The following is a 15,045-nucleotide window of genomic DNA, read 5'->3' on the forward strand; positions in this document are numbered from 1 at the left end:
CCAGCAGCAGGGACTCGGGGAAAGTCTGTTCACCAGGGCCCCCCTTGCAGTCACCAGGAACAATGGCCACAAGCTGAGGGAGGATAGGTTGAGGTTAGATACTAGGAAGAACTACTTCACTGTAAGGGTGGCCAGAGCCTGGAACAGGCTCCCCAGAGAGGTGGTGCTCTCACCTTCCCCAGAAATCTTCAAGAGGAGACTGGACAGGCACCTGGCTGGGGTCTTATGACCCGTCCCACCCCCAGTGCTCCTTCCTGCCCAATGATTCTAAAAAGATTCTGTAGAACAGGGAAATCATAATCATCCAGTACCACTGATACTGGAACTGGGTATCAGAAGTACACCTCCTGTTCTTTCCCAACAACAGAATATGCTGCCCTTTGCACATGCTAGTCAAATTAAGTGCTGCTGGATACAGCACACTGGGTATCTGTCCATTCTAGTTCGGCCTTACACATTGATCAAACATGCTAAGTCGCAGGAGCCTACTGGACAAGGTACAAAAAAGAAGAGTCTGTGGGCACGAGTGATGGTGGACACCAGTAATTGAACTATCACTGAAGGCAGCTGTAGGATTGGCAGCTGCAGCCTACTGGCCACCAGATGATCAGCCAGTCCAACTCCTACAACCTCTAGCTTCAGGAATCTGGGAAGCACTCTCCTTCCTCTGCATGTCCTGGTCCACTTCTCTCTGTTACTTCAGGAGGACACTCTTACACACCATGCTGCCAAACATTTCATCCCTAGCCATCTTCCTTTTCTTCCACTGAAAGAGAGGCCAAGTGTCTTGGGTTGCAGTTTTATTCCATGTGAGAAGCAAGGTGCCTGACAAGAGAAATAAAAGATCGCATTTTTTTGCCCAAGAAGAAAAGTACTTACACAGTCTCTGTTATCACAAGGCTACGGTGCGATACTTCCATCACTTTAGAATGTTTTTATTACCTCTCAATTTACTGTTCCAAAGGTCCTGTGAATTTTGTCAGCCCACAGACAGTATGGTAAGAATCACATATCATGTTTTAATTTACGCCTAGGGCTTTTGGGTTTTGGGGGGTTTTGGTGAGGGGCGGGGAAGGTTGCAACTAGGGGATGCTGAACTAGGATGCAGATGTTTCCTTACACCGGAGCAGTTTCATCAGCTGCTGCCTAACCAGCATGTCACAGACAGAGAACAATAAAGCCAGACAAAGTCTGAAAGGGTTTCACCACTTAATACAGCCCCAGCAATTCATAATCTAAGATGTCTGGGATGATGTAAACCCTGTAACCCTTCAATATATTTATTTGCAAGACTAATTCAAAGAAAACACTAACAGTTTTATTCCAGCCCCCACCCCTGGCCCCTGCACACACACTTTCAGCATCTATCATGGATCGCACAAGGTCAGCAAGGACAGCAGCATAAGAATGCATAATGGTGCCCAAGGCAGCAGCGACTTTTGCACTGCCACTGTGATCACAATTACCCAGGTGCAGCACAGCCAGTTCTTTCATCCCCCAGCCTCACTGGTGCCTGGGGCAGTTGACCTGTCGCCCCACCCTAGTTACTTCCCAGAGCAAGAAGGGAAAGGGAAGTGGATCCTATTTCATGACTTCCACCCTTAACCAAAGTTAAACCTGTGCCATTGCATGCAATATCTTCCACAATTATTTTACTGATTACATCCTAAAAAAAAGAATATCTCTCCCCTAAAACTAACACTGTTCCCAATGCCAATAAAAAAGGGCAGGCAGCACTTAATGGACTGCATGTCTGATCCTGTGCTGCTCCCTTTCCAAGCTGTTCTGTGGGTTCATTTCCAAACTGGTCCTCGGAAAATTGGCCCCTGGTGTCCTCTATGCTACCTAGCTTCAAGCTGCTCCTGGGCTTCCAAATCCCTGGTCTGTTCCTGAGACTCCTCCGTTACCTCCTCTATTCCACTCCCATCTCATTTTCATCTCATTTGACAGTAAGACTTTTCTCATGTAGGAGAATGGACATAGGCTCTCTGCTCTCCATTTCTGAGCTCCTCATGGAAGGAACATGTCGTGGCTGTGCTGCTCGCTATTTCCATGATTGTCACTGTGATACAGGGTCTTCAGGAGGCTGACACTTTTCACACTGCAGAGCACTCCAACATACACCCACCTCTCCTAGTTTCTTTGAGATGGTTTTCTGAAGCTGGATATTTCTGGTGTTTCCAATGTCCTCATGATAAGATGTTAACTACAACCTTGTCATCTTCCTACTATCAACATACTGGGTGAAAGACCGCTAACTTGATTTGTGATAAAACTTGCACAGGCCACAAGAAAATGAGAGGTTAAAAGCTAGGAAACTGTTTATGCATCTGTAAGCTGCTTTCAGTGCAACAAGCAAATAGGATGTGTACATACAAGACAAAGGGCTAGAAGAAGAGACAAACGAAGAAAACTAGCAGAAATGGCCTTGGAAAATTAAACACAACTGCCACTAACGCAGGCTTTTGATATAAAGTGAGCAAGCAGGGGACAGGTCACAGCTCAAACATTTCTGCCACACGTATGCAGCCAAAGTGCCAGCTTGAGTTCAGCATGTTCCTATGCAATGCGTACAGGCTCTGACAGTGGATAATAAGGGGTTCTGCACAATGCACGGAAACCACATTATCTCATGACAGGGGTGACTAACCTGCAGTATGTGTGCCACAAGTGGCACAGACATCTGCATGTGGCACATAATAGGTTAGGGAGGGGACAGGAAGAAGAAAGCAAAGCAACAGATTGGGCGGGGAGCACAGTACAGGGAGTAGAAAGAAGACCGACAGTAAGGCAGGGAAAGGAGATCAGAGTGGCACTCAGTGAAGTTATACAGCTAATTTGTGGCAAGCCTGCCAAAAAGATTGGCTCCCACTGTTAAGATATTATACTAATGGAGAGGATATCAAGTACCTGAGACAGAACACACAGGAGGAATCCACAGTTTACCCTCCTTAACTATCTACTAATACTTCACCTAGAAAAGGTAAGATTCAGCTCATGCAAAAGATCTTGATATGATTAATGCAAATAAAAATAGTGACAGTTATTGTTGTGCACCACTTCAGTAAGAAATCTCCCACCCCTACTGAGAGGAGGGGAAAAAGCCTGGAAGGAAAAAGATAAGAAGGAAAAACAACAAAGTAACTCTCTCAGTCTGGAAAGCTTAAATTTTTAGAAACTCTGAAGAAAAGCTGATGCAAATGATAATGTACAGTGGTTAAAACGGTCAGAGATACTGACTGGAAGAGAACGGTGTCAGTGTTGAATTTTGTTGCAATGGTTCTCATATAAAGTTAGTATTACTATCAGGCATGGCTTTTTCAGACAAAACCCATATGCTACAACAACTTAGTCCATCCATAAATGTGTTTCACACTGCTGTTGCAAAAATAAAACTTCATACTCTTTAGAGAATCCAAGCAAAGCACAGGAAGGTCCAAAGGGCACTGCTTCCTCGCTGTGCTTCCACCACTGTCCCAGGCTGATCCGGGTGCAGGGAGAGTCTCAGAGCTGCCCCATCCCATGCCAGCTGCAGACTGCGGCTGTCCAAGGTGCCAGGGTCAGCAGGGAATAGCGATGGTAGCACACAGGTTCCTCCTTCCAGCACCTGCTGCCCACCTCATCCCCTGCCCTCCATGCCCACCACTGGCTGGGAGCAGGTGCTGAAAAGAGGAACCTGGTTATCACTACCACCACCACTACCCCAAGATGACACAGAGCTCCAGAGCCTCTTTCAACCTACTCATTGCAGAGTGGCTGAGTTGGAGCCCAGCTCAACAGACGACAGCAGCAATGGCGCGCAAGCTCCTCTGTCCAGCGCCTGCTCCCAACCAGGAGGGACATGGAACAGAGGGCATGGATGGGGTGCAGGCAGAGACTGGAAAGAGGAAACTGCGAACCACCACCACTGTCCTCCAACAGCCTGGCACCCTGCATAGTCACTCCCTACGACTCCTGGCTGGAGCAGGGTGGAAATGATTCTGCCCCCAACTCCCTCAGCCCCAGGTCAACCAGAGACAGCGGGAACAGTGGCAGAAAGGGGTGCGGGGTGGGTTCCCTCCCCCTTTGTGTGCCTGCAGTGCCCCCTGCTGACCTGGGGGCTCCAGCCACACCTCACCCTATCCCCATGGTCTGAAGGGCAGTATACCAGGCCCTCCTTTAGTAAATCCTGGACCCACACATAAAGCAAACTGCAATCTTCAGTCTCCCTTCGGTCTGCCAGTAGGTATGCTAACTAATGCTAAAAAAGCCTGCTTTGAAATGAGCAGTTGAGATGAGACTAATGGATGCCAGGGCGGCAAGAGAGAGAAGTGTAACTAATGATGTGGACAGACATAACTATTATAATCAGAAAATACTATACTGAATAACTATTATGTCTCTTTACCACTACTGCAGTATAAGTGGAATGAAACCATTGTAACTTTAACCCAGTTTTACTCATTAAAAATGTATAGCAGTTTCACTCGCTTATGTTGCTACAGAAGTAGATAGATGTAACTGTTAAACTTGGAACAGATTATGGTGTACCCCCAAACTAGGCATCTCTCATTTTAAATTCACACCTCACCATATCCTAGAATATATATGGCATAGAGCAGACTAGCAGTACTATTAGCTGCTCTACAGCTTGGTAGCAGGAGCAGAGAAAAAGGTGAAAGGAGAAGGATTAGAAAAAAATTCCACAAAGAAAAAAAAAATATCTGTCCTATGAAGAAAAATGTATTTGCAACAGATGATCTAGTTAGAGATAAAGCAGCTGAAGCTGAACCTCATTGTTGTGGTCACCAGAAGAAGAACTTTGGCACCAAGATGTCCAGTCCAAAAGCTTCTTTGTGGCACAGTTGCAGGTATCAGACCCAAAAACAGCTTCCAGAATGCCGGGAAGTCTAACGCTTCTAACAACTTTTCATAGAGTCTTAATTCAAACTGCCCTAAAGCCACACTGATTTTCAGGCAGTTTGCTTTATTAAAAAACATTAATTGCTTGTACCCTTCAAGAGATGCCCCAAAAGCTGCACTTAACTTACCTCTGTAATAAATGCAATGTCACCTATTACAACAAAGGTCCCCATCACACCTATGCACAAACAAGGCAGAATACAGATCTAGCAGTTTACCAGCTGCTCAAATAGTAGGGTTGTGCCAGCACCCCACAGTCTTAAAGAGGGCATGGAGGCCGATTTAAGAGTGTGGCTCCATGTTGCAAGCAGCAGTAGGCACTGGAGGAAGGACATGCTATTCCTTCTTGGAACCACAATAAAAAGGCACTGCTGTGCACACTGCTGCTAAACTGGCAGCCTGTCTCTCAGGGGAACAAAGACAAATATTTTGCTCCACTTGTGTCAGAAAAAACAAAATATTGTGCAGTTCCTCCCTTCATTTCTCTGCTCATTACTGACAAATGTTTTGAGTCTGAAACTTACAGATAGTGGTTACATAATCTTCCCAGGAATTCAGAGAATGTCAATATATAAAGCGTTATATAGGGAAAATAATTTGATTCTTTGTTTCAGAATTAAGTTAGACATCTCATTTAGAGAAGGGCAGCCTTTGAAAGCAAAATTAATCATAAACATCTTGACAGAATTTGAAACTTCAGATTGGGTTAATTTTAATACTGTAATTCCCAAGCTGTAGCCTAGGCACCATCATCTGTCTGAAAACAACTTTGCTAGAAGGCTGCTGAGATCTCATAATGCAAAAGGCATGGCAAGGTGGACTTTATGGACTAACCTGGTTAGAAACACATAGCATCTGATCAAGAAGGCTGCTGCCTATGAAAGCTTATGCACTTCTGAATAACTAACTCATGAAATCTTTATTTTTTATTCCTAGGAGCAAATCATTTAAGTTTTAAAGTTTCCTTCCATGCTATTTTAGCTGTGTTAATTTTTAATTATAAGAGCAAGTGTTTGAATCTCTTATGGTACTAGTTTTGGGAATTAAATTACTAGAAAAGGATAACAGTGACACCAATTAACAAAAGAAAAAAAAAAAAAATCACATTAGAACAAGGCTTCCAAACATATAAAAATCAAGTGTACCTTTGAAGAATATTACTGCAATAAGCAGAATTCAAAAAGCATTTGGAATTATATAACCAATAATTTTAAGTGTACACGTATAACCTTTTTTTTAAAAGGAATATAGGCAACAGTGTATTAAACCTGTGAACTGACAGATGTAAAATGTGAAACAGAAAGGAAATAATGGAGTCAATACACTTTTCACCCTGTCCTCTTGATCCACTTGACTTGGACAGCATACGTGGAGATGAAGCAGCCCAATCAATGTAAGAGTATGGCCAAGACAACATATGAATTGTCAGAGTTGCCATACACTAACCCTGATGCATGGGATGTGCAAACAGCAGGGCGTTAAAGAGGGAACGAAGGCAGCATGGACTAGCTACTCTGGACTGGCAAACAACTCATAGGAGGCCACAGAAGCCAAACGCACGTTAAAGCTGTCATAGATTTCCCTTAATGCACAACAAGATTTGGGCAAGCTCCTGGACGGTGCGACTAGAAGGCATCTTAGAACCAGTTCTCCTCCCCCACTTAATTCTTATGCACAGGCACAGAGCTGTAAAGCATCGTTCCACTGTTTCTTTTTACAGTAAGTTTGGCCAATCTAAACTGCATCCTATGAATAAAACACATTTTAAAGTTTTAATTTTCACATACCAAAACAAACTGCAAGTTTTCTAACTGAAACACCACATAGATGTACCATATTCAAACTACACACACAAGCAGCTAACCCCAGCAAAAACTGCTTCTATTTTACAGACTGGCTTGTACAATTTTTCTTTTTCTGAATATGGGTTATGGTCAGCATAGTACAACACTAACTATCAAATGGTTTGAGATGTTTCAGGAAGAGTGCAAGACTTCTTGGCCAGGGTTTGCATTTGTAAAATGCATTCTCAGGTATTCTATTCAACTCTGTTTAAGCTGACTTGGTTGTCAAGCGATATACCCAGAGTATCAGGCTTTACCACAAGATGTATTAGCTGGACTTGTCCTGCAGAGGATGTCCACATGGATTAACAAAAATGGACAGGTATACATCGAAGAGTATTTACTCTCTGAGCTGTGTTTTGAGTCCTTTGACCCCAGTACTCTTTCCTGCCATGGCAGGGGGTCGGACTCGATGATCTGCTCAGGTCCCTTCCGACACTATGACACTACAATCAGGTTATGCTTAAAGTTTTCCATGTTATTTTTACAACTTGCCATGCTATGCAACTTATTTCATTCTGCTTTTAAAATTTAACTTACAACTTTTCCACAAGAATATCTTAAAAACAAAAAAGGAAACCTACATATGTGAATAATACTTTAAAAGTAGGTACAAATTTCTTGCAGGTTACCTACTGCCTAGCACCACAGTTAGCCATTTGTACCTGTCCACAACTGGTGCAAAACAGAATTCTGAGTTGGAAGCTTTTTATACCTGCTTTGCACAGATAGAAATGACTGCATAGGGTACAAGGCAGTGAAGAATCTGAATCAACAATAATACAGAAAAAAAAATCAACCGGCCAAAACAATTACCACTAGGTGTCACCATTTGATACTATATAAAATATTAGAGACACGAGCAAGGAACAGTTGCTTCACTTCAAAATTATATGGTGGTAATACTGACTGCAGTGGAGACTTCTTTATTCAGCATCTCTTCACCTTATTCTTAGTTCATATTTTTATGCCTTTCAGATGAACAGATTTTCTGCTACAACAGTAAGAACCTCTTGTAGTCAACATCAGATACAATGTCAGAGTACACATATTTTGTAACAGAAAATGAGGTAGTTCTAACCTACTGTAGGAATATGCCATCTACACAATACGCTACTGCTAAGTGGAGTTTTAAGGGAAATAACATAAAACACTGTCTTCTAAAGTCTTTAAAAGGTTGCTTTTCTGAATGGGAAACTCAGACTACAAACTTTACTTTGCTAAAAATATTTAGGGTTCAGCTATGTTGCGCTCTGCACAAGATTCATTGGGTGCCCACACCCCACTTATTAATCCCACATAGGAGGAAGCTATGCTGTGCCCATTACATAACATGATACAAGAGCACATCCTCTTTGGGGCACACTGGCTGGCAGACAACATTTGCACCACTCCCAGTCAAGGGCAGTACTTTCAACCACAACTGAATCACCGTACTCCATTTGGTTTCGGAAGCAGCTCTGATTTCACAACAATAGTTCTACGGATTAGTCATTAACAGATTAATACCAGAGAGACTTGGTAAATGGTCAATATTTTAGTTGTTACTTTTCATAATTTTATAAATGCTTTATTTAAAAATTAAAACAAACCTTACCAACTGAGGAGCTGTCTTCAAGTACCACATCCACATTTCTGTCTCTGTACTCCACCCTAAAATCAAGCATTCGTGGCTGTCTTTCCACTATTTGTCTGGATGGCACTACATGTCGAAATGCTGAAGATGAGGAGGAAGTCGAAGAAGCAGCGGTAGGATGACTCGTGGGACCATATGCTGGTCCTTGTAAAACTTCTCCACCATATTCACTGAAAAATATATAGATAAAAGAATTTAATCAGAACAGACTGACAAAAGGACTATTTAAAGGAAAAGTTAAGCCAAGCAAAATGAGCAACAAACACATACCATCATCCACAGCTTACACCGCGGAGTCTACCATATTGCCTTAAGAAACAGCATCAACTCTCCTAATACAGCCTTAGTATCATCTCCCCTACTGACATATGCAGTGTGCAGCAAAGAGAAGGGAAAAAGCAAACAGCCTAGAGTAGAGTAGTAGGCTAGGGATTAGAGAAGCTAGATGCTTTCAAAATTGGCAGGGCCAGACATAATACACCTTAAAGTACTCAGGGAACTGACCGCCAGAGTGCTGGAAATGGGGCAAATGTATTATTCATCTTTAAGAAAGGGAAGAAGAAGGATCTGGGGAATAACAGACCAGTGAGTCCGACATCAATACCTGGAAAAGATCATGGAGCAGGTCATCAAGGGATCTATTTCAAACCAGCTAGAGGAGAACAAAGTGATCAGGAACAGCCAAGATGGATTCACCAGGTATAAAGAGCTACCAGAACATTTTCTGCTAGGATAAAGTGCCTGACTGTGAATGAGGGAGAGCAGTGGATGTGATATGCCTGGTTTTCTCAAGGTTTTTGACACTGTCTCTCATGACACTCATTCATGAGCTATGGTAGGGGTGGGCAAAATATGGCTCGTGGGCCAGGCAGACTTGGCCTCCAGCCAGCCCCAGCAGCAGTGTCCCCTTCCATCTCCAGTGCCACTAGACCCAGCCCTGCTGCCCAGGCACCCCGACACACCCACCGCTGGGGGCACTGGACAGAGCAGATGGGAGGGCAGGATCTCCATGGAAACCAGCCCAGGACCCCTGTGCAGAGGGTACATTCAGCCAGGTGGATGGGGATGGGGCCACAAGTAAGTGGGGAGCAGTGTCCAGGACTAGGATAAGCAGCTGGGACCAGGACTGCAGGGCAGTAACAACGCAGGGCCGGGGCCCAGGGCAGAGCTGTGACCCCTTCCTGCACGTCCCTGCCCACAGGACCAGCACTCATCACAGTGACATGTGGGGAGTGGGTCGCAGTTCTGCCCTGGGCCCACACTGTCACTGCCCTGCGGTCCCAGCCCCAGCCACCTGTCCCATTCCCAGACACCACTCCCCAACTACCCACTGCCCCATCCCATCCGCCCAGCTGAGTGAGCCCTGCCCACTGGGGGTCCTAGGCCAGTTTACATGGAGACCCCACCCACCCCATCCAGCAACCCTGGCAGTGCGCGTGGGGTGGACAGGCCTGGAGCCAGTTAGGATCAACTGACATCTCTCTTGGCCTCCCCAGCGTAAAAGCCCTAACCAGGGAGGAGGGGACAACAGGCATGGCCTGGTCAGCATCCCCTCCAGCCATCGACAGCTCACCAAAATTCCTTAAGTGGCCCTCCAGCCCAAATAAATTGCCCACCCTGAGCTAGGACAATAAAGACTACATTAAAATACTGCAAGGTGGACTGGTTGCTTACAGGATGTATCAAGTGGTGCTCCCCAAGGCCAATTTAGGTCCAGTATTGCTCAACTTCTTCATTAATAATTTGAACAATGAGAATGACAGCACACAGCAAATTTGTGGACAACACCTAGTTGGGTGGAGTTGCATACAGTCTAAAAGGTAAGACTAGGATCCAGAATGACCTGGATAAACTGGTCTGAAAGCAATCGGACAAAATTCAACAAGGACAAGTACAAAGTTCTGCAATTATGATGAAATAATTCCATGCGCAAAGACAGACTGCGGAATGATAGCTAGGTAACAGAGAAGGACCTGAGGGTTACAGTGGACCACAAGCTAGATATGAGCCAACAGCATGCTCTTATTGAAAACAAAAAAGCCAACACCATACCGGGATGTCACTTGCAAAACAAGGGAAGTGATTCAGCCGTCACCTGGCACTGGTGAGGCCTGAGCTGGAGTGCTGTATCATTTTGGGGCCTGCAGTTCAAGATGTTGTCAGGTTAGGAAAAAAAGTCCAGCAAAGATGAACAAAAATTATTAGAGGTCTCAGAAGCATGACTTAAGAAGAAGTGCTGAAAGAGCTAGGTTTATTCAGTCTGGAGAAGAGAAGGCCAAGAAGGAATTTGGTAACAGTCTTCAAATACCCGAGGGCCAGATACAAAGAGGAAGGAGATAGACTGTGGACAGGACTAGAAGCAATGGCCTCAAGCTTCAAGCAGAGGAAATTCAGGTTGGAGATTAAGAAGAATTCTCTCACTATGACGGTGGCTAAGCACTGGAACAAGTTGCCTAGAGAGGTTGTGGGATCTCCCTGGACATTTTCAAGAGCATTGCAAGCACTAGTCCACTACATCAGCAGGCTAGTTTTATCCTAACCAGTAACCAGATGAGAGAGAAGGCGAAGCACAGTAGCCATTTTTTTCAGAAAACAAGAAAGGAAAATGAAATAAATAATTTGCATCAGACCATGACAAGAAAGAACAGATGCATTAGTTTAATGCTAAATATCTAGTGTATGTTAATGTACAAAATGATGAAGTACAGCTACTCTGAGCTCCCTATCCCCTCAAACCTCAGTACGCTTGTGCAAGGGCCAGCCACAATCTAGCTCAGGGGAGAAAGGCTAGAGTGAACAAAGCATTGCAAAGAAGATTAATTTTAAAAACACCGCTGACGAAAAAGTATTTCATCTCCTTCATCCAGCGTCTCTCCAGCGAGCACACTGCTAGAGATTAGGAAGCAGCATGACAAAACAAAACAAACTGCAATCCTCTTCAAGCCAAAGAATTTGCAGCCACTGACAAAATGAGCGTGTCACCTGTAGAAACAAGCATTCTACCAATACGGTCTGAGCGAAAACATTCGTAGAGAAAGCAGGTAATTCTGCCTTACAAATGTAGTCACTGTTCTGCAGTAGGCTTTAAGGATGAAATCTGAATGAAGAAACTTTGACGAGAACTACTTAAATTTGTTTTCTTTCCCTTTCTAAAGGGCACTCATTGAAAAGTTCCCTAAAAAACAAAAAGAAAAAACCCTATGTGGAGCATCAAACTATCTTGAAGATTAAATAAAACTAATAAGCACAGCCAATTGTTGCACACACAGCTATATAAACAGCAAATACTGCCTACAGTCCCAACTGTCTCCTAGTGCAATTCCTATCAGTGTGCCTCCCACATTCTGCAAAGAAAAAAAAATTAAGTGTTATTTTTCCTGGTAATACAAAGGACTTTTTTCGTTTTCTCTAGTCAGCAGACAAACAAAAACTCTCAGCTATGTAAAACCCACAAGGATTTCAGTTCTAAAACATGCAAGGAATCTATTTTGTCTTATGGACTTTCTTTTTTAGAAAATAATTACGATACTGCATACTATAAGTCATTTGTTATGTAGAGTTAACCAATTTATATTGGTCTAGTTCTTTAAAAAAAGTGAGTAACTACTGTATATTAAAAGTATGTGATAATTGTGTTAACAAGCATAAGGAGCAAAGAACCTATTATAACTCTCAGAATGCATTTCTCTAAATCATAATTGTATTGTATCAATAGGCAAAGATGTTTTTCCCTGGCTCATTACTTACAAAATTAAACCTAATTATTATTAATTGTATTATAAAAGGTATGCTGGACAAACACGCAGTAACTAACAGCTCAAAATGTAATGATTTCGTTCAGCAAAACTTTTTTGTAGACATTCCTGAAAAATTTCATCCACAAGGTAATGCAACTGCCTTTGAAAAGCAACGAACATTGGGTACCTGCCTCAGCACCAGGGATCTGGGTTTACTATCTGCTGTGGACACGTGGAAAAAATTGGAGAAAGGTAGATTTTCCCTTTTAAAGGCAAAAAATGTGGGCAATGGTGGGTTTCTGCTTCCAGGCTGACAAAACTGCGCATGCAGGCTGGGAGGTGGGAGGTGGGAGAGCACAGGGGACGTGGCAAAGGAGGCACATGTCCCTTGAGATTTCTGCACCCACATCGGGTGCAGGGCTGCAGCCAAACAGGATCAGCTCCAGGGGAGCTGCCTCCAGAGCCCAGCAGGAAGGAGCACTGAGCCCCCATGGCTGCCAAGGTGAGGTGCCCCCTGCCCACCCAGGATCAGCAGGGGGCACAACTCTACGCCATCACTTCTGCCACTCCTGTGCCTCACCATGGCAGTGCAGCGCTCCCTCCCACACTGGGTCCCGCCTGCTTGGCTCCTGCCCAGAACTGGTCCAGCCTGGCTGCAGCCCCATGCCCCACTGTGGACACAGACATCTCAGAGGGCATGTGCCCCTCCCAACCCCCAATGTCACCTGTGCCCACACCCCGCCCTCCACATACCCACCCCATTCCCCATACACCAGCATATCAGGGCTGCTCAGTGCCACAAAGCAGCAAGGGGACAGCCACAGAGGGACCCATGTCCTGGTGAGTGAAGAGGGCAGGGGAGGGCCCTGATTTTCCATGATGAAAAACAAACAAAATCAAATGCCAAAACATAAACATTTAGAATTTATTTTATTATAAAGTCTGAAGCACTAATAGGCTTCCAAACTCCTTTAAAATTGCAAATTTATCAATAAAATACTATGTTCAACTGATACATACACACACACACCATAGCTATTGTCTATATCTATATATCTATAATCCGAATCGAATCAGGAGACCAAGGAAAAGCTCAGAATACATATAGACACCCCTAATATATATCTATATATCCATCTATCAAGACACAGAGACACAGAGAGACAAGGGCTGTGCGAAGCTTTGGTAGCTGATTCAATTCGGAGAAGATTCAGTCTGATTCGGGGACCAAATCTCCAAATCTAAATCGAATCAGGAGACCAAGGAAAAGCATCCGAATCAATTTGGAAAAGCATTGGAAAAAGATTAGGTCGATTCAGAGATTTGGCCATTGACTAAACAGGCAGCTGACAGCTGCCTCAAGCTGCTAAACCTGTTGGAGTTTGGGGAGGGAAGGGGTGTGGGAGAGGGAGGGATTGGGGCTGGGGTTGGGACAAGCTGCCCAGCCAGGGTGGGGGGCACAGCAGTGCTGGGAGACAGCTGGGGCAAGAGCTGGGGGGGTGGGGAGGAGTGGGATGTAGGTGCGGCTTTCTCCAGGAAGAAGGGGGCAAGCAGCAGGGCAGAGCCCCACTCCCAACAATGTCATGCCCACATCCTGCACCTTCTGCACCGGCTGGCAAGCGGTGGCATGGCAGAGCCCCCGCTCCCAGCGTTGATGCAGGTGTAGCAGTGCTGGGAACAAGGGGCTATGCCCTGCTGCCTCCCAGAGCGAGCCACACCTGCATTGTGCCTCCCCCTCCCCCGGGCTGGCTGGGCAAGCAGCATCCAGGCAGAGCCCCCGCAGCTCCCTGCACTGAGGCAGAGGCAGAGGCAGACACAGCCGGAAGAGCCGTGGGAGAAGCCCCCATGGCTTCCCTGCCCAGCCCCACCCCCACCTGGCCCCAGCCTAGTCCTGGCACTCTAGAGAAAAAGAAAAAGCCTCGCACTCACTGGCTCTGGCAGCGGTGATTGGGCACTTGTGGCAGAGCCCCCACTCTGCCTGGCACCTGCGTGGCAGCTGTCCCACGGCTCAGCAAAATATTACGTGCCATCTGGGAGCTGCAGCCGCTGTGACTGAGCGCTCCTGGGCTCCAGCTGACACGTGGAGCCGGCCCAGCCCCCAAACAAATCAAATTGCGAACTGGGAGCTGGGGAATCGAACAAGGGTGTGCGTGTGTTGTTTTGGGGAAGGACAGCCTCTTACTGTGTATACACACGGTTTTCAACACAACAAACAGAGCACTAATCTTGGTGCATCTAGGCCCTGCTGAAATACAAACACAATAAAAATAAATAGCCTCTCACATGATAAACTAAAACCCTAAGTTTCTTCAACATTAAAATGTGACCATTTTTATTGATAAGATGTTTTAACATATCTGAAGGTTTACAGCACAGCTGCACAAATGGTGGTTTACTTACATTATAAATAGTTTCTATAAGTAAGGTAAGAATATTTTAGCTATATGCTCAGCATGACGTTTTAAATGTTTTGTGTTCCAGCATTACTGGCTCTCCCAAACAGTTGAAATCCTGTTCTCCTGCTTCTGATTGCCTCATCAGCACTTAGGAGATCATGCTTCAGTGACCTAGAAACCCAGGCATCAGTACACAAGCCAAACTGGAATTTAGAATTTGAAAGAAAACAAGTGCAGCTACTTTTGAAGTGGGTGATCTTACTTCCTCTGCCAGTACATTTTCCCTGTAACCCAACAAAAAGGCACCATTCATACTTTTGAAAAGAGGGAAAAGTTTTCCCTATCTTTTACATAAGTATGTGCACACCCACGAGAAAGAAGTAAAAAAGGCTCTGGCCAGGGATGTTTGGGACAATTCCTCTCTCTTATTAACACTGCTTTGGGAGTGCTAAGGGCTTAGAGGACAGACAGGACTTCAATGTTTAGAGAATCCTCCAAAGGCAGTTTTAGATTAGGCAAACTGCATATTC

The 15,045-nt window shown here is 44.8% G+C and overlaps 1 protein-coding gene across 2 annotated transcripts in view; it reads right to left on the reverse strand.

Moving 5' to 3' along the window:
- FAF1 (Fas associated factor 1) overlaps nucleotides 1-15,045 on the reverse strand; it is a 297,443-nt gene that overhangs the window by 217,695 nt on the left and 64,703 nt on the right. For both annotated transcript variants that reach the window (XM_019531400.1, XM_019531401.1), the window contains exon 4: nucleotides 8,344-8,552. In XM_019531400.1, the coding sequence (XP_019386945.1) occupies nucleotides 8,344-8,552 (209 nt within the window). The remainder of the gene's footprint in view (nucleotides 1-8,343; nucleotides 8,553-15,045) is intronic.

The sequence above is a fragment of the Crocodylus porosus genome, unplaced genomic scaffold, assembly GCF_001723895.1.
Source record: "Crocodylus porosus isolate Cpor-Errol unplaced genomic scaffold, CroPor_comp1, whole genome shotgun sequence".
Taxonomy (NCBI): Eukaryota; Metazoa; Chordata; order Crocodylia; family Crocodylidae; genus Crocodylus; species Crocodylus porosus.